The sequence below is a fragment of the Phalangium opilio genome, unplaced genomic scaffold (assembly GCF_054372755.1).
Source record: "Phalangium opilio isolate 3A_F unplaced genomic scaffold, DU_Popi_V2 ptg000011l_1, whole genome shotgun sequence".
NCBI lineage: Eukaryota > Metazoa > Arthropoda > Arachnida > Opiliones > Phalangiidae > Phalangium > Phalangium opilio.
In genome coordinates, this window is record NW_028324147.1 from 4,364,838 (window position 1) to 4,385,116 (window position 20,279).

Genomic DNA, 20,279 nt, shown 5'->3' on the forward strand with positions numbered 1-20,279 from the left:
AAGTTTATAAGATATGACTGTTTCACTTCGTAATGCTAGAGACTTACAGCTCGAGCTAGTTCGAGAACGACGGAAGCGAGAATTGAAGTCCTACACTCGGTTAAATTGCAGTCTATCTAGGTCCTATCTAGTCTGCATTACTAAGCCTTTGACAGCGCCCCAGTCACCAGGCGTCGCTTTACCCCGTATCTATGACCTACCTCCCCCACTTCATGACAAACTGAGTTTCTAAGTTACCAGTGACAAACTTATAATGGGACATATCTTATGAACTTATCATAGAACTTATAAAGTTAAGTATGTAAATTGAACATGATCTCTAAATAATTTTAAGGACAATACGAAACTTACCTTTTCAAAGTGACTAACGTTCCCGTCAACTTCTTGCAACGTCTAAGCGCGTTTTCCAATCTTTCAGGCTCTTCTTTCAAGAATCTGAGAAGGAAAATCATTTGAACATCACATTCTCTTATGTTTTCAATTGACGGGATATGTTCATCATACTTTTCCTCGCGAACCACTACTTCCATTTCCGCCGCCATGACTGATTTCAAACTTTCTTGTAGACTAGGGAAGCGAGCTGTGACGCAAAATGACACGCAAAGTAAGCGATTAAAATTACATTAGTTCATATGGTACACTTGCCTTTGAGATCGGCAACAGTCTTGCTGGCCCGACTCAAAACCAAAGCCATGCTTTCAACGTCACTCATGTTGACTCGGCAACGACGGTTGATGACGTTGCTACGTAATTCTTCCACTTGACTTTCGAGTTCCCTGTATGGAAAAGACCAAGTCCTTTTAGTTTCAGGTGTAAACTTATTTATTATAGTTTAAGGTAATTTGGGCTTACGCCAAATCCTTTTCTAATCTCGTCACGTCCTGTCTGTACAAGTCTTCTTCCCTGGAAACGCGAAGTCTTTCGGCGCAAACGTTGTGGTCCTCTCCTCCTTGAATGGAGGCTAACATGACCTGAAGGACACAAAAGAGCGTTGTGAAACTTAGGTTTAAGGTGGAATTCACAAACGTCAGACGCAACGCAATTTGGTAAAAGCAAAGGCAGGACGTTTGCGCACGACGCCCTGCCTTCGCCTGTACTAAATTGCGCCCACGCGTCCGACGTTTATGAATTCCACCTTTAAAAGCGTGCAAATAAAGCATTTTAAGGTTAAGTGTGGGTCACGTGGAGTTCGTAGGGAAGTCAAGTTGTAGGGAAACCATGTGACCCGTGCTTTACTTAAAGACCGTGGAAGAAACAAGTCAAACCTTGATTTTGTAGCAAGTGTCGCGCACCGTTTCTCGGGCAGTTACGGCTTGAGCTTGCGCCATTCGTCGCAGATTTCGAACTTCTAAACGCAGATCCTTAGTTTGTTTTCTAAGGTGACGAAGTTGCGAATAAAGCTCGGGACTCAGATGTAGTTCTAAAAGAAAACCAGGAAACCAATTGCATTTAGAGATACTATGATCCAATGCAATCACTTGTTGGTACAATGGTAACGCTACAATACCTTTGGAAGGTGAAGAAGCGTATCGTTCCGTGGAACTACCGCTTAAAGAAGCGGGTTTTGGTGGTGGTGCTGGTTTACCACTCGGGGCACGGTTCTCGCGCTCTGTTCCGATTAAAAACATTCAAAATCTTGACGATTAGATGGGAAATTACAAACAAAATTTAACTTAAACATAGAGACGATAGGATTAAAGGATAAAATGAAATAAGTTTCAAAAGCGAAAGGTTTGAATAAGCGAAATATCGGATACAGTTTTTTATAGCTGGGAATTCAATTATAGTTCTAAGCCATGTTTGCCTACGAAAACCTATTCGAATTCATTATTTCACAAACGTAACTTAGAATTATAAAACCCGTATCGTCTCCACGTTAGGAACTTGGAGGGAGTCCTGTTCAGACTTGAGTACGCAAACCAGTCCAAAGCAAAATTTCAACACTTAATTCTCTTCGCATTACATACTCAATTCTGGTGTTAGAACATTTTGGCGGGAAAAATCAAGCCCCGTTGAATTAAATTTGGTGGTGGTATTCATGCTATTATTTATTGACTAAACATCTTTCCGCATTTAAAAGTTACTCTGACACTCTTTAAATGTCGGAATGTAGTCCAAAATACAATTTTAGTAATCATGGACTATACCTACTACATTATTTATCATCTTTGAATTCAATTTCTTTTAAATTGACCCGAGATTAGGCTTAACAAAATAGTTAAGCCTAACTTCAGGTAGGGTCTTTCAGAATCATACCAGTACGCGAAGGGTAAGGATATAAAGGGGTAAAGCGGAGGTGAACCTATGACATTTCCTGTTTGAAACTGTTTAAGACAATCCGCAGAAGAAAAATAAATGAATCAGAATGCATGCGAAAATTTTAATAATTAAAAAACTAAATTGATAAAACTTGTGAATTAAATTGAAAACGCGTGCTTTTAAGTGAATTTCGAGTTTTAGCTAATATTTACGATTAGATCTTATAATCTACTACCTGGTATCATAGAGTTCAGAGCGGAAGTGGTAGTCATCTGCGATTGGTTGTCCCCTTCTACGTGCCATGCACCGATGCACCGATTTTTGTCAACATGCAAAAAAAAGACAGTGCACCAAGATCCCATGTTTAAATAAAATAAAATAATCTCTCGGTTGGTGTTAAGAAATCAAATTTACACCATCATTAACTAATATAGTACTTAATTGTTGTTTCGGTGTATGCCTACATCACAAAAAAGATTTATTTTGGACATTGCAAAAACATGTGGTGTTTCTTTGGGGGGAATTTAAGAAAGTCAAAAAAGTCCTATTTTGGGGTAATGTTTTATCTGGTCTAACTATAACTAATCATTTTGAAAAATGGATGTCAAAAAAGAGGAATTATGATAGACTTGGATGTTAGTACCTGAAGTCGAAGAGCGTGATATACTCTTGATAGCTGGCTTAGCCGGCCGTTCTATAATAATCAAAAACAGAAGAAATTGGTGGCTTGTTTTATGTTATAAACGAAGGCGCGGAATTCTAATGGCGTATTTTCCTTTCTTAATTTATAACGGGGTTTGTAGTTGGCTAATGAAGATACATTCTACAGGAATGTTTCCAAGGATTTAAATCTTATTTGCGAATTAAGATGGCTCAAAATTTAAAAAGTTGTTTACCCCTAGCGATTAACTTCTTTTTGAGAGCTAGTTAGTGTCTAGGAAAAATAATAATCGCGATGAAATGGACGGAAAATTAATTTTAATCAATTTAGATAATTGAAATAACGAGAAAAGCATTATTAAAATTATCGAAATGCTTCCTTCAAGTTTCAAAAGTTGAGGTGCTAAGCCTATTTCTTTCTAAAAAAATTAATCGTCACGTGACATTGTCGTCTCCAATTGGTTAGAGTCCCGTATGACGGTTGGTAAGGTTTAGGCTTAGCACATCATAATTAGAAACTTTGACTTTTTATATAAAATTTGGTTAATAATTTAGATGTTATTAAAAAATGGTTTTCTGGCTATTTCATGAAATCTCTTTGAAGTAAATTTCCAGATAAATTAACGGCGTACTTCATGGAAACACTCCTCTACACGAATAGGCGCAAAATATTTTCTAATTAAACTATACTATAAAATTAACTAAATTAATATCAAAAAACGCGTGGCTTTTTGTGCATCGTTTTCGTTCGTTTTGTAACAATAACGTGTGTATATCAAAATAGCGTGTTTCTAAGTTCCCGCGTAAATTTAGAATATATTGAAAAAACAAATAATTAATCAAAAATTAAAATGTAAAAACGAAGAAAAAGATGGCTAATAAAGAACTGAAATGTGAAAAAAAGGTTTGTTTGCATTTTTTTTTTTTTTTTGGAAGCAGAGGAAAAAAATCACCTGTGGACTGCGGAGTGTGATGTTTCTGGACTGGTGAGCCAACTGTGGTTGTCTCATCAGAAAAAGACACTGATTTTTCCTCTGCAAGATGGGCCAGGGAAAAGACAGAGATAGAAACACCCCCGAGTTAGTGTAGCCGAAAAGGAAATTTAAAAGCCCACCAATTTTAGCGCATTGAGCACTCTTTTTTCTTCTATCAATTACGTCATCACGGAGTAATAATTCAATTAATTTGGTTTCTTTTGAACTATTTTCGTTGATTTATCACGCGTAAGGGTTTAGTATTAAGGAAATGTTTCTCAACAGCTTTTTTTCCTCTTTGGGTTTCTAGCGGAAGTAAAGTATTTCAAAACGGTCAACTGAGACGCGATTAACATTTTCGAAACTAAGTTCTAAGGTTTTGGAACGAGAACTATGATAACCAAACATATTCTAACGCCCTGAATACCTCAAAAGCTAAACTATTTTCGTCAGAGGGAGATTAAAAGATTGATATAATATTAAAGTAGAGCGCTGATTGGTCAACCGAAAAAGCTAGAGAGAAAAAGATTAAATCTTGTCGTCGTAATCATCATTCTCTGTACAATGAAGGGCTTTCATTTACTTTTAACTTCTATTATACTTTCTATTACTTAAATTTGCCTTTCGTATTACTCGAATTTCTTCTTTTAAGATTATGAGAAGGATCAAGAAGGGTCGAACGTTTGTTTAGTTGAAGCGCGAAAATCACTTATCTGTCGGGTCCATCTTGTTTTTTATGTTTTCTAATGATTTTCAATATCCAGTTTCCCAATTAACTACATTCTTTTTTCTAACAATTTGATCGCTAAGCCAACATTATTTTGAAACAGTTGAAATTACGTTACTTCCGCTATATTTAAATAAAATTAAATTTAAGTCAGAAAAAATTTATATTTTGAGAAAGATATTGATGGAAGTTTCGGGTAAGGTAATCGTGTATTTTTGAAATCGCAAAAAGATCGTAAGAAAATTGTGTTTTCGTGTATATATTCTCACTGACCGTTTGTTTAAAAATTTTGTCACCAAATTAAATATATATATCCACTCATAAAAAAACCATGCTTAGTTAATTCGCAAAATTAAAATTAAACGAAAAACTATAAAGTTTTGGTTGACATACTACTAAACCAAATTAAAATAAACTAAACCAAGCATACTGGTGAAGTGTCTATTATATCATTCGTGACGATATTGTGACGAATTTTTGGAACTAATCGCGATATTACTGTAGGCGTTAATTAAAAGTTTAAAAAAAATATTGGAGTGAAAAGTTAATTTGTGATTAATATTTGAGCACCTTTGAAATTTTGTCTGGCAGTTTCTGCGTCAGTTTCACGGCCATCCTCTGGTTAATTAAGAAGAGAAAAAAGAGAGAGAAAAATAATTACATTTGTTAATTAAAAACCAACCCAAAGATTTAAGATAATTATTTAAAAGATATTAATGAAAAAACACCAATAGCTTGAAATTTTATAAATCACACAAAATCTCTAATATTATATATATATTTTTTCCGAATTTTTTAAAAATATTTTTTGTGTATATTGCCAAATATTTTTATCAAAATTTAATGAAAATTAACCCCAATTTAATATATAATTGAATTAAAAAATATTAAAAGTAAATAAATAATAAATTAATTAGAAAGCCATGCATGGTGTAAATAAGTTAGTAAGAAATTAACCGTCTTCACAATTCAGTTCAGTTCTGTATATAAATTGAAAACCGAACTGAACCGATGAATTCGGCCTATTTCGATACAATATTAGTGAAAAGAAAAAATAGGTGAAAAATTAAGAATATATTATTTTTGGTGCCATTCCCCCAACAGGAGCACATATAATCTTTTTAGGCTTAAGTGTGGGGGTTTGTTTTGGTGGATGATACATGTACATTAATTAAGTATATATATAGATAATGAAAAAGTTTATAATGGCTCCTTTATATCGTAAACAAACCTGCTATAGAGGTGCTGGAGGAAGATTTGGAAGATTTCCCTTCTGACAAATTGTCATCTGGAAAGTAGAGGGAACCAGTTGTGGACAAGAGAACATTTTTACACCACCAACAAAAATTAAGAAAAGAAAAAAACCAACCAACCCAAACCAAACCAATAAATAAATGAAGAAATAGGCCTTGGCTTTCAAACTTCCATCTTGTTTTAAAAGTTAAAAAGATATCAAATGTATATCGCACAATTGATTCTCTTTACTTCCACACACATTATAATTAAATTAACTTAATTACTTAAACCGTAACCAAAAATTAAAACATGCTAGGTTGGTTATTAGAAATCATAAAAAGGATAGATAGAGTTAGACCCAATATAAATAAAATAAAAATTAAACCAAAAACGCATGCGTTTAAATGTTTTTAATTATAGTTAATTAAACATCTACACCACACAAATATAGGTTTATTTTTGCTTCAGTGTTAGAAAAATATTATTTATATAGGTAAGAGTTATCGGTTTTATAATTTTTAAATAATGATCGTGATTATTTTAAGTAACATAACTACATTTAAATTAGTAGCTATGTTAATTACGCTATCAATCATACCATAATTAATGATTCCCAAATTTTGGTTAAAAATTTAAATTTCTAATATTTTGACTATATATTAAGATTCGGTGCTGTACTATCTATAAGGGTCACAATTTGTAACGTTTTATGACCTATTTGTTGCAGCCTTGAGCCTTGGACGTACCCAAACAAAGGCTGCAACTGTGTCAACTACGTGAAATACCAATGACATCTTTCAATGGCGCAAGTACTGGTCAATTAAGTTTTAGCAGACGATGGTAATACGCCATTGAAAGATATCATTTAGAATACAAGGAACCAGACACTTCATTTAAATCAATTGCTAAATATACCATTGGAAATGATTTGTAAGTATGCTAATTATTGATCAATATAATTAATTGTTGATTAATTATTTTTGTATATATATATGTTTGTGGTTAATTAAATAGGTGTTGGTGGAAAGCTTTTCGTTTGTCTTAAGACAACCCCTTCGTAAATGGTAGTATCGGGGGAATTAGTTAGGGAAAGCGTTCCATTTGGTAAAGAGGAACTAGGACGAAATTGTCCGAATTGTTCGCGTTTATTGGCACGTGGAGGTGGCAAGGGTTTTGGCGGTCTGTTAGTAGAATTTGTAACAGAGTGATTGGATTGTATACCTGCTGCTAAGGCCTTCTGAACCAATCCGGTGAGGCTAGCCAACTGGCGTTCCATGAACTCCACTCGAAGCCTCAATCGGGAAGATAGAAAAAATGCAAAATTAACGTGAGGGACCTCGATCTATGATTCTACGTAGAGTCATCTAGCACAAAAGAGTACCACAGAGTACACTAAGCCTAATTGGATGCTCACCTGGCTTCTTCATCTATGATAGGCGTGACGCTTCCTGATCGCGTTCCGTAGACTCTTTCGGGTGCTCCGCTATAAAAGGAGTCGTCGTAAGACGAACTGTACCCAGGGAAGGGTGGTCGATTGTGGTCCAATCGTCTTTCGGGTGAAGATAAGTACCCTGAATCGTGCGTTCTTCTTTCCGGTGAAGAATGGTAAGAGACTTCGTAGCGTCGCTCCGGGGAAGTATGGTAACCGGGACCTGCCGAGTATGGTCTCTCCGGAGTCGTTCGATATGCCCCTTGGGGTTCGTGGCGTCGCTCTATGAGCAGGTACATTAAAAATAAACAAAACCATATTTTGAGTAACAATAGTTTGGAAAATAATAAAAATCTCCAGGGTTTGCCTGCGCGAGTCTGAGACAATAGAGGGAACAAGAAATGAAACCGAGAAAGATATCTAGAAGGTAAGACGTCATGACGCTAACAATAGCATCAAATACTTGCAGAGAAACCAACGCACAGGGTCGAGGCCGACATAGGAGATTATTTCCCTCGGGCCCACCCCTGTAGTGTTTGCTTCTCTTAAGACGTTAATGGAATGGTCTATTGTTTCTGTCTTTGATCTCTATTATCTCTTGCTTAAAGCAAAGTCAAACCAGGCATTTACTTCCGGTTATAGCCTGGTAGTCTACTCATTGTAAACAAGATATGGAATCACACATGTTCACTTATTTCAAACATTGGCTCAAAGGATAGACAATTAAGTACCGCAGTATAATGCCAAGCAATAAGGATCAAGCAAACTTTTGAAGTTCAAACTTTCGCGTTTGACCACGTCATATATAGTTTGCTTAACATTACTATTAAACGAGAGAAACCTCACCTAAAGTTCTCGGTTGTCCAGATCTCGGGGAAGGTATGGAAGGGGGAGGTCCACTAGGGGGAGGGGTCGATCGCATGCCCTTGGACATTGGAGGCACCGACTGCTGGAAAGATCGTTGGGGCTTGGGAGGAGGTTGACCGGCTCCTACGTACGTCACCAACAAGGAATTGGTAAAAGAAAAAATAAAAATAAAATATTTCTTGTAAGAGCTGGAACAATCTCGACGACAGTTATACTGGACGATTTTTGGCGCCGGAGGGGTTATGAAAGAAATATGACAAATCAGGCACCAAAGGGGAACACTTGAAAAATGACATTTCCCTTGCTAGGATCGATAAAAACTGGGATTCAGATGGGGAAAAATGGTCAAAAATGGCTTCCGTCCAATACCTCTATCCTATCGGGACCCACAAAACTTTACGCTACAGTTATAATAAATTTTTGAAGTTCGAAGGGAGAGTGAATTTTGAAATGAATAAAGATATCGATTCATTCGATCTAAGCTTTGGTGGTGTAATTAGGCTTAACTTGAGGAATGTTTGAATTATGAACTGTATAGGGACTTGGCAGTACTACGTCATGCAACGTCAGGCTACCTTCCATTAGTGCTAAAACACATACCAGGAGGAGGGGCTTATATAGCTTTCATTCTGTTAAAAAAACATACCATAATGGCGCTGGGGGCGGAGTTAAGCCCGAATTGCCAAGTCCCTATAGAGGTTAATTAGAAAGGTCGTTCTTGACTCTCCTTATGCAAAACTTTAGGCCTAAAATTGATCGAAACTGAAACTGCCCAAGTCGTGGTAGTTTCGAATGGTAGTTTCGAAAATTCTTCTGGCTAGGACATAATTATGGTTATAAATTTTTGAAAATTCAGTCGAACTGAAAGTCACTATACACTTTGTACGATATTTTATACATCAAAACATTGGGTTAAGCCTAACTCCTTTAGTTTCACTCTCACTTTGAATTCGCCCAAACTGACTGGAAATCCAGACTCAAACTAGAGTCCTGGGCTTGTAAATGACAATTTCGGGCTGCACTACACCAGTCGGGAAAGAGCTGTGTCATTGTAAAAATGCGAAGGCCTCGAGGTAAATTAAGCAAAGGTAATGTTTGAGGACACGATAAAACCGCGACCAGATAATGATCATTAACTCCTTGATAGTGTGTGTACACCATCAAACACGACACGGGCCTGGCTCTCGACAAGAAAATTTACCACCAAGTTAATTCCATGGACGTAGGATGAAAGCTATCCGCATCTACGTGGTTTACGAAACAGAACTTGGTAGGCCTACGGAACCAATACGTTAGGGAGCATAAAATTACATAAAGATTCATATAAACCTAAACACATCCTGACTCAAATGTAATTACGTATATAACTATAGATTTAAATATTTTATCAAATGTACCATCTTAACACGTGTTCCGTGAAGCGGAAATATGAAATCTTAGTGTAGAAAATTTATGCTAATTACGAATTGATTATCATTCCTTAAGTTTCTGTATTCTGTATAATTGTAGGTAAGGGTTAATTTTATAGTTGTTCTAACTATAAAGTTTAGATGGCATACTAATTTAGCCAAGACGAGGAAGCCAAGAGAGCCAACAAGAGGATTAATTATAATAATCTGGGCATGCGCAATGGAACAAACAGCTAGAATTCGAAAGACGCTCGCGTTTCCGGTTCGAAACTCAGAATCAAACATTATTTTATTAAAAGTAATAGCACCAATAGACCTTTTCGACTGGTAGGCAAGGGGGTTGATACACTGTCGTCTCTGCGCACTCTCATGACACAAAAAGACTACAGCGCAGGCGCCAAAAAGCTAGATGGAAGGCAAAGCTTAACCCCCGTGTCTTTCATTATTAGTTACATCAAAATGGTCTATAATATCTGTTAAACTTAATGAGAATAATGTGTAATTCAAACTTCTACTATTAACCCTACCTAACTTAATTATGTCCTGACCCCTAGGTCATAATCAAAATTAATTTCGTCTGCTATACAGCATGTTTTGGGGCCTTGATCGGGCCTTGGTTATAGAAACTAAAACGTCTTTCGAAACCCCAACGTAATTATTTATAAAATGAGATAAAAGCAATAATGGCGGCCATTTTGGGGGTTAATTTAGCTTACCCGGGGGAGTCAGCAAATCCATGGGCCGTTTTTCGGGCGGGCTAGGGGGTGACGGGGTATAAGACGTCAAATGCATCCCCCGAGGAAGGGTTTGCACGTACCCTAAGAGAAAACCAATAGCAACGTAAAGCCAATCACCTATTACTAAGTATACTAAAAGCCCTCCAAAATACTTAGTAAATAAGCCAAACTAAGAGCTTAAGATTATATTGCTAGTATACTTAAAGCCATTGCAGCTTATTAAACTTTTCATAATAAGAAACAGAAACGCTTACTATTTATCCAGCCAATCATTAATAACTAGAAAATAGTACAGTTAAGCCAACTTACCGAAAAGCGCTGCGGGGAAATTAAGCGGTAAGGGGTTATGTAAAAAGATAATTAAATATTTTTGGATATTTTTCAACAAATACGTGGATTTTAACATGGTTTTTTTTTCTGACGATTTTTCATGTATTTCTACAATGCACACAACACAATTTGATTTTCTTTGATGATGATTATTTTTAAGTATTTTTAACGAATTATTTTCGTTTTGTTTTTTAAAACTTTTATGGACAGACAAACACACGACGTATATAAAATAAATAAGCTATGTTTGTATTTCTTATTATGAAAATAAGAACGATATTTTTAAGAATGTTTTGGTAATAATATCACACTGAATTTCTGTGTCTAAAGCACACGAATTTAAAATAGAAACATTTAGATAAAACAGAGTCGAAAAAATTCTACTTAACATACTTTTGTTAAATGTTAATTTTGTCGACAATGTTACGAAAAAGAAAACATTGAACACATGATTTCCCGTCTCTAGAGGTCGCTACATAATTTGTTTGAAACTTAGCTAATGAACATGAATGATAACAAGAGTAAATCAGATTGTGTTCACGAAGAGTGCATTCTGGTTCAAAGACAGGAGAGATAGAGAACTCGAAGGTCGATCTCGGTATTTTCTCTTGAAAACTTTTCCATGGTTTCACACTCCTTGTATTGATTTACTCTTGATATTCAACTAATCAATATGAAGGTACAATTCCAAAAAATATAGAATTTTCACAGTGGACAAATGAACATAACACGTGCACAATGTGATGAATTTATTTATTTTTTTTTAATGATTTTATTTTTGGTGTTTTTTATAGGGAGACCCATAATATTTCACAAGACATGACGCAAAAAATTAAATAATTTTTTCGTGACTTCATAGGGTCTCCGGTTTTTGCACTGACTGCACTGGACATAAAATGGACTTATAAATGAATAAGAAGGACATAAACAAACGTACAATTGCCTGAAACGTAAGTCACACAACAACCCCGAGTATGACACTTGATGAAATGGAAATTTCGACTCCATCCCACCTCTTTCCTCCAAGGTAAAGCAGACAGCAAAGAGTAATATAGTTTATACAGTTGTCCATCCCGTTTTTGGTAAAAACCCTATCTATAACATAATAAGTACCATAATGGTACTAATGATAACATGGCAAGAAATCTTCCTTACAATGGGTAGGGAGGTTACATTCCCGCATTGGGTAACTAGTGTCATACTTGTAGTTGCTATGTTCCTAACACTGAATATTCTCAAAGTATACGATACAGGTTCAGTAACCCAACATTAAACTAAACAAGAACCAATTAACCACGCCCAATTGAAGAAAAACAATCAAAAAAGCCATTTGCGAAATAGAACCGATATAGGTTATATTAGAACGACCAAAACCCCTATTGACATTTGACAAACCCACTTTTCTATAAGAAATTTCACTCTCGTGACAATAACGCTTAAATCAAGTAAATTGGAGGTAGGCCTAGGTCTACTTTGCGCGTGCGCTTTGAAAACATACAATCATTAACATTTAACAATGATCAATTCAGACAAATTTGACGCACGAGAAATAACAGTGTATAGATAAATAGATGTGAACGTGAAAACGGTGATAGATATGTGTAATGAGTAATACAAGAATTGAACTGAATTGAACGAATCGAAGGGTGTACTTGCCAGGAGGTATGGGCTGCGATTTGGGTCTTTCGGATGGGGCGGGTGAATAAGGCCGCAATGAGGCACCGTGAGGCAAAGAGGCTGTTCGGTTTCCGGCCGTGTATGGGCTGACTATGCCGTAATAATTTGAAGATTGCGGTTGCGGTAAAGGTGCCGGAGCCGATGATTTTGAGCCCTGAAATTAGGTTTAATTAATTAGAATTAAGTATAGAGAACAATTACTCAAAACCATCCAACAACCAATTGTTGAATTACTATGTTATATTTTTAGTTAAATTCTATTGAAAACCAATTAGTACTAGAAGTTAGTTGAATCCACACCAGAAGAAAATCAATATTAGAGACGCCATTTCAAATATGGCTACCGATCTAGACATGTATGTTTAGTGTATAGAGAAGTATGCAAAATTGCAGTATGGAGAAATTGAAAAAATAGTCTGCTACAGTACAATTGCTTTTGTAGGCAATTATATCATCTTTATATTTAAAGCCGTTATTGCGACACTGTTTTGGTTACTTTTGACCGCCATTTCCAAATATGGCTGCCAAAAAGTACGTATATAGTGTAACGATATTTTCCCTCTAATTTAAAACTTCTTCAATAGTTTTCCATAAGTCGCAAATTCCATTTTTCCAGGCAAACGAATCAAGCAACTGCAGCTATAGTTTATTAGAGAAAATTCTATATTGTTATCTCGGTTGACTAAATCAGAACATAAGCCGAGTAGCCCTTTTCTCCGAGTCCAACTAATAAGCCTAACTTAAGCCTAACTCGTTGACGGGGAAATTGTAGCGACTTTTACAGTATAAGAAAATGAAAAAAAAAAAAAAAAATAATATTCTCTTTGTCATTCTTGCGAGCGAGCTACAATCTACCGGATCATCATGATGAGCTAGGGAGTCCGTTGCTAGGCAACCGGTACATCGTAGCTAAGCCTAACGTTAAGGAAGCGCTGTATGATACAATTTTGTGACGCGGAAAACTTGGAGAGGCTCCAAGTTTTATACTTAAAGGGTTGTTTATAAAGCTCTTCTGTAGAGTTTCATCCCAGATGATGTCTACCATCTACTCGGCCTCCGCTAATTTAACCTGTCCTCCACTCTTTTCCCTTTCTATAGTGTGTCCTTAATATTATCAAGGCTTGCAAGCATAACTATATAAAGTACTTGAGAGCATTGGACAAGATACTTCTTGTCAAATAACTAACGTAGTCTCTCTCTCATCTGTAGATGGGCAAGCAAATTTTACGGGTAATTACGCTTGAATTTCAAAGATACAGCTGTCAAAGGACCGTTTCTATAACTATAATTTGTACATTTGTGTCCACGTTTGTAATATTTTTACTGTGGGATATTAATTGTAATTGTCTATAATTAAAAGGTTTTTCTAATTAAAATAAACCTATAATTTACTAGATTAACTAATAACTTCGTTAACAGACTGACTTTTAAATTAATTACATGTGTTTTGAAGAGCTCTGAAACGCAACCAATAAATCCATCAAAATATGTACTGAAATTATAGCACGTGACTGCGATTCCCGCCTAAATTATAAATATTCAAACCTCGCGCGCTATAGAAGCTCACTTCATAAACACTAATACATGATTTTGAGAATAAAATGCACCTATCGAACTGGTCTTACACTTTCACTATACTGTTTACGTACTTTTTGTTGAAAGTAAAAAGTTTCTCAATCCTTTCAAAAGTTCGGATGGATAAGGGATAATAAATATTGCTTTTGCAAAACAAAATAAGTCTTGTTTACAGTTCTATACTGTCTGATATAAAGTTCTAAACGAATAAGAAAATCTCAAATCCTCAAAAATCCCTAGGCCTATACGATGTCCTGAGAATTCCTGGGTGACTGCATGAGCAGGACAAGTTTGTACCCACAACAGTATATCTCATTTCAGCTCAATAGATTCTTTTCAAAAGAGGTGTTGTGGTGCAACACAATCATGGCTCCCTTGAAGTAAAAACAAGGTGGTCAAACACCAGACTTTTGAAAAAAAGGTTTATGTAACTTCGCGCCTAAATTTCTCACGGCCTATAGATTTCTTCTCGAACTATTCGAAAGCGAATAGAAATATTTTTACATTATTTTGTATCCAAAGATTTCTATGAGAAAATAAATATAAAAAATATAGAAAAACATGTTTGACAGATTCGTATATTTTCAAACTACGCTATTTTATTATTAATTCTTTAAAATCAAAGTTTCGCAACACTTAGAAAACTTCTTCGGAGTATTTCTTTTTCCTTCTGTATTATACAAAATGTATAATAAAACCGCGGAAGTTTGACCTCAAAACTGGCTTTATCGATAAAAATAGAGCATATATTATACTCTGAATATGTTTTTTGGAAAAACTCCAAAGAAAATTTGTTTCTTTTAAATTAAAACCGTCAACAGCGCTATATAACTTTGCTATTTTGTCTAGCATATTACTATAATGGCGCCTGAAGTATATAGTTAGCGTATTAGTAACCACTTTCAAAGTTGAAAACACTCCAAACCATTCAGTTTTAATTCAAACGATGTTAGTTCGAACACACCGCAAAATTCCAATTAAATAATTTGAGCTAAAGCTTAAAGCGGAGCGTTTCGGACTTGGGATGGTAATTACAGACCAGACAATCGGAGAAACGTCTTCGCAACGTTGTAGTAGTACCGCCACTAACACCGTTGTTCGTTGGCGAAAATTGTCTCGAATCAACATTGCTACTACTTCGTCTGATACTATTCGGCAGAATCGGTGATGACGTCACGGGGGATTTAACACCATCAATGGATATACCACGCCAAAGTCGCCTTTCACTCATAGTTGCTACTGGATCTGGAGTTTCCTTAAATGGAAATCAACAACACTAATGGAGTGGGCACAACGCTAAGCCTATTTCAAACAGTTGTCCGTAACCGTAACAATTAATTAACCCTAACCGAGGCTTAGCTAATAAAGAGAAAAAATAGGTATAAAATAAAAACTGCATGAAACCTTACCGACGGTTGCTTCCTGGGCTGGCACTATGAAAAATTATAACTTGAGCACAGAGAAAAGGTTCCGCATCTTTTTTTTTGTAGGGATTTTTTTTCGTTTCCAAGGTAAATTTAAGGTTTCACAGGGTTCACGTGACTAGGTTTTAATTAAATATACGAGAGCCGGGGCTTGCTCGTCGTCGTGACGCACGAGTGATTCGTTATGAATTAAGTTAAGATCCAACCACGTTACCACGACAATGTCGACGTTTGCAAAATTACCGTTCCTCGCTTGCAGAATTGAAGCTTCGCAACATATAGACTCGTCACTTATCCGCGGGGCTACAACGTACCACGGTTCGAGTTGGTTCTACTATATCCCAATCCAATCCCTCAGGAATCTTACTCGACTCTCACGCTAAGCCATGGCTATATGCACTAGTGCCAAAAGACGAATAACCAACCGAATATCGTTTACCAAGACTTGAAGACTGAGTCATTGGGACATAGGATGTGTGTTTTTTTTCTTTAGCCGCCTTTCTAGAGGAGGGGAAAACCTTCAGACTGACTGACTGGATGGAATGGAAGATGCTGCAGCGTAAATGTCTGGAGAGGATTTTCAAGTCAGTGTTTCAAGGGATGTCGTAGAAAGCTGGGGGAACCTTCTTATGTCGTTTATAGTAGGGTCAAGTAACATTGACAATGGTTTTTTGAGGTATGATAGTATGACTTAAAGGGGTTTTTCCACACCAAATAACAGTCACCCCTCAGTCATTGAAGCATTGAGTTGTGAAACAAACTAACTAACCAAACGGGAGAAGTTGTAACTACGGTACGTGCTTGTAACGCCCTGGGATTTTGACTCATTGACAAAAATATGGTATATTTTGGGAATTGGGAAAATGGTTGCCATATGTGTCTATTAACAGAACCTCGTAAATTAAGTGCGAATATGTACAGAGGGGCCAATCACTTAGCGTAATTTGTGTACACGTTGTACTAAAGCGATTACGTAAGCCCTAATCGATGTAGAGATTTTCTCAGAGTGACCTGCTCCTCAAGAACTTATTTGTTATGTTTAGGTATAATATTTGAGAGACTGCGTACTGCGACGCAGCACATGGTCTAGTCTGATGTTTGAGGAATGCACTAACATTAAAAAACATAAGAGATGACACAGCGAATTCTTCTGGTGCGATTGATGATACTTATAGAGATGGGAGGAGATGTCAAAGGCTTAGTAATGCAGACTAAATTAACCACCGAGTGTAGGACTTCAATTCTCGCCTGTCGTTCTCGAACTAGCTCGAGCTGTAAGTCTCTAGCATTACGAACTTGTATAGGTAGTGTGAACTTGTGTCCTAACTAATTAAAGATGCTTTCTTGAATTTAGAAGTTGCAACCAAAAAATAGTTTCTAAAAAAAAGACTACGTGATTCTGAAATTTCATACGGACAATTTAGTGTTTAGTGTCACTTAGATATTAAGTTCTTCTTAGGTTCCAGCCGCTTACAAAAAAAATTTCTTTAATATTCTTATACCACGAATAGTGGCAATGAAAAGCATTAACGTGATGGGGTAGTTCATTTAATAATTGTCTAAAAGCACGCGACTCACATTAGGGGACAATTGGAAATCGGAATTGACTATAGACCGCGATGGTTATTATTTCATTTCTTATAAAACTGGTAGCTAAGCTAACGCGATAAACCGGATAATAATATCCAGGAAACGTTAGATTGGTTGGTCGCCGTAGAACCTAAGAAGAACGACACAGTTCTTTTATAAATGTTCTACCATAATCTTCTAAAGATTAATAATATAAAAGAACTAGTCACGAACGTAAAAGAATCACAAAACGCGAACTCCTAAGCCTAATTCTCAAATAATAAGATGATATATGAAGACACTTTGCTCCAGACAAAGGAAGTTGACCAAAATATAGGCCTAGATCTTATCTTCCAAGTAACCAAGGCAATGTCTTGCTTCTAGTTAAGTCTTTCTCTAATTCAGTAGGCTTTAACATTAGGCCTACTTTTCCATCGGTCGAGAAACGAAGCAAGAAACGTGGGGGTAATCACTCCCCTCTCTGTATTTAGTGAAGGTATACATATACACATCGATTTAGTTTAGTGATTGGTCCCTCGGTTACTTATGACTGATGCCCTCGCCTGTATGTTGCTAACGGCAACGGCATGAACATCCAAGGCATTAACCCTAACTGGAATCCGAATTTCTAAGTAGTCTAGCCTATACTAGATAAAAGTCAAAAAGCCTAAATCTTTCCAATTATATTGACTTGTTCGTGACGCTGTAGTGGTATGAGACAAATCCCAATTGGAACCAGCAAAAATAATAGCGAGGGAAAAGTATGGCTGAAGGCGAAGGTGGCAATAGCAATACCTAAATAAAAACACTTTTTAGGCTTAGCTACTCATAGAAAAAGCATGGTTTTTTTGTGTTCCTGTGCGAAGCATTACTGCATAATTATAGCTAAGTTTACTTCCGGAATAATTTTAAATGAACAACTGACTATCATTTATGTGCCTTTTAAAGTTTAAACAAAAATAATTAAGTCTAAGTATTTTATTTTAATTTATTTTGTAAGTACTGCAAGAACGTTTTTCTAATTTTAAAACTTCGACTCTATTCAATAAAAAGCGCGCAAGGTGCAAGGTGCAGCGAGATAGATTATTCGCGAGGTAAAATACGTAATACTTAATAATAAGTCTATAGCTCCTCCCACAAAATCCGCCTAGATACGTTGAGAAGAAGGTTACATAATGATTCCAATAAGTCGTATGTATTCCTGATAATAGTAAATATATTACAAATAGCTCAAGCTTCCATTTAGGGGTAAACGCATGTAGGCAGTATATTACACAATTCAATTGGCATCAAAAAACTTACGCAGCATTGCTAAAATATCGCCACCGTAGCCCATGGACCCTCAGGGTCTACCATATGATACAACCAAGGAAATTGCCTTTCGCACCTATACCACCTCCACAAAAGCACAATAGACCCAAGTACGGGAATAAATGCAATTTATAGCTTTGTTATAGTTGGAGGAACTTGGTATTTTACTTGTTTTATACCTTTCAAAAAAAAAAATGGTTTACAGTATGGCTTGATGCCTCGCGTTAGGAAAATCGCATGGCCAGAGGGAGCCGTGTTATTTTTAGAATAACGACCATTTTTACGTGGCTTTTACAGATCTACTCGAATGGGTGGCTTGGTAAAGTATACTATACTATTCTTCATCCCTAAGGAATGGGTCGGTGGAATAGCGGAAGTAAACGTGTAATTATACTCTGAAAATATATTGGTTGGGTGCTGTTTTAAATAACTTTCAAGAGAAAGTATTTATTTATATTATGGATTCTGAAATTCCAAGTAAATTTTTTCCACTCGAGTATAGTAGGCATGCAGAGCTAAGGGGAATACACTTCTACCCTTAGAGTGCTTTGAAATTTTGAGTGACCTTGATGCACCAGCAATAGTAAAGATTCCATTTACGTCCCTCATAAGTGTCTAGCTTTAAACAATGATGAATGTACTTGATCCCTAACGATCCCCTTGTTTGCTTGCTTTGAATTGACAAAGCGATCAGTTTTCCGCCTAGCTTCAAACAGTATACTGAATGACCTTGACATACTACAATTCTAACGACCCCCTTGGGCGTGAATACCACGGTTTTTGGATCCCATGGGACTATAGTAAACTAATTGAAATTCGAACTATCAAAATTATGGAATATATTTATATTATAAATCTTGTGATATCAGTTATATTATTAACTATATATCTCACACAAATGATTGCAGTTCATTTCGATTCGATAAACTGATATATATTGAAACGATTCAATAATAGGCGATGAGCATTAATCCTAACTAGGAATACATACAGCTAATTGGAATTATCATGCCCCCAATATATAAGATGTTATTTTTTCTACGCGGTTTTTATGGGCCGGACTTGAGTATTACACGTTAAGACTCATACTGTGATTTCATTGGTTGGTAACCTAGATACGTTGAGAAAATAATTACTACGCAATGATTCCAATTAGCTGTATGCATTCCTGGCCTAACAACTTAGCTTATCGTAGACTAAATGACAATGTTAAGCGTGGAATTAGTAAGATTACAGCGTAATAACTGACCTTTGCCCTGTGGATATGCTGGTTTTGGTATTCTGAGTCGAATTCCGGTTCGGAAAAGTAGCTCATCTCGTTATCGTAGGTGCTGTTGTAGACTCCTCCGCCGTTGGCATCTTGCTCGTAAATTCGAAGCACCGATCGATCGCGGATGTCCCTAAGCCAAAAGAGATCAAAGACGAGGGCGCATTGCCTATAATTCACCGCACTTGAATCATATTCAACCTCCCAACTAGGCCTACCACCGTCTTAACTCTTTAAACTTTTACCTAAACAAAAATTATAAACTTTTCGAAATCTCCAACTACATTAAAATAAAATAAATAAACGTGCTGAAGTTTATTGAATAAAATTGTTTAGACTACTATAAAATTACGTGTAAACATCTTTGCTAAAATGAATTAAAAATATAGTAGGTAGTGAATAAATAGAATAATTTTGAAAAAGAGTGCCTTTGATAGACTTATATCTCATGACTGATAAATATGTAGATCTATTTTAAATAGACCCTATTTAAAAAATGGGGGGGGGGGCGCAATATTGTCTGCTTAATAGAGCTATTTCAGAAGCCTTTGTGTGGCGTCACTTATGCTATTTGTCCTTAGAACCAAGGCGGTACCAAATATGGCCGCCCACTGCCAAAGCTAAGCCCGTGACGTTTCACTATAGGCATTGACGTCACAACTGAGATATCTCTATATAGGGTTAATATGGAACATTCGGTATGTAGATTCAAACTCCAAAGACCTTAGATAAGGACTTAAGTTGCCATGCAGTCCACGAATTTTTTTTTGTATTGTTGAAGCGTAATTATTGGGGTCACAAAAACATGGAGCGGCATGGTATACGACC

General features: G+C 36.2%; 1 protein-coding gene across 1 annotated transcript in view; it reads right to left on the reverse strand.

Annotated features, from left to right (window-relative positions):
• Window positions 1-20,279, reverse strand: part of LOC149709972 (coiled-coil domain-containing protein AGAP005037) — a 353,484-nt gene that overhangs the window by 9,755 nt on the left and 323,450 nt on the right. Inside the window, exons 9-25 of the mRNA XM_089858532.1 lie at window positions 19,434-19,584; window positions 12,285-12,459; window positions 10,278-10,379; window positions 8,132-8,275; window positions 7,271-7,568; window positions 7,078-7,154; window positions 5,852-5,908; window positions 5,191-5,238; window positions 3,873-3,953; window positions 2,903-2,953; window positions 2,495-2,551; window positions 1,508-1,609; window positions 1,266-1,420; window positions 853-971; window positions 646-776; window positions 505-580; window positions 352-435 (exon numbers count right to left, since the gene is read on the reverse strand). Of these exons, the coding sequence (XP_089714658.1) occupies window positions 352-435; window positions 505-580; window positions 646-776; window positions 853-971; window positions 1,266-1,420; window positions 1,508-1,609; window positions 2,495-2,551; window positions 2,903-2,953; window positions 3,873-3,953; window positions 5,191-5,238; window positions 5,852-5,908; window positions 7,078-7,154; window positions 7,271-7,568; window positions 8,132-8,275; window positions 10,278-10,379; window positions 12,285-12,459; window positions 19,434-19,584 (1,908 nt within the window). The remainder of the gene's footprint in view (window positions 1-351; window positions 436-504; window positions 581-645; window positions 777-852; window positions 972-1,265; window positions 1,421-1,507; window positions 1,610-2,494; window positions 2,552-2,902; window positions 2,954-3,872; window positions 3,954-5,190; window positions 5,239-5,851; window positions 5,909-7,077; window positions 7,155-7,270; window positions 7,569-8,131; window positions 8,276-10,277; window positions 10,380-12,284; window positions 12,460-19,433; window positions 19,585-20,279) is intronic.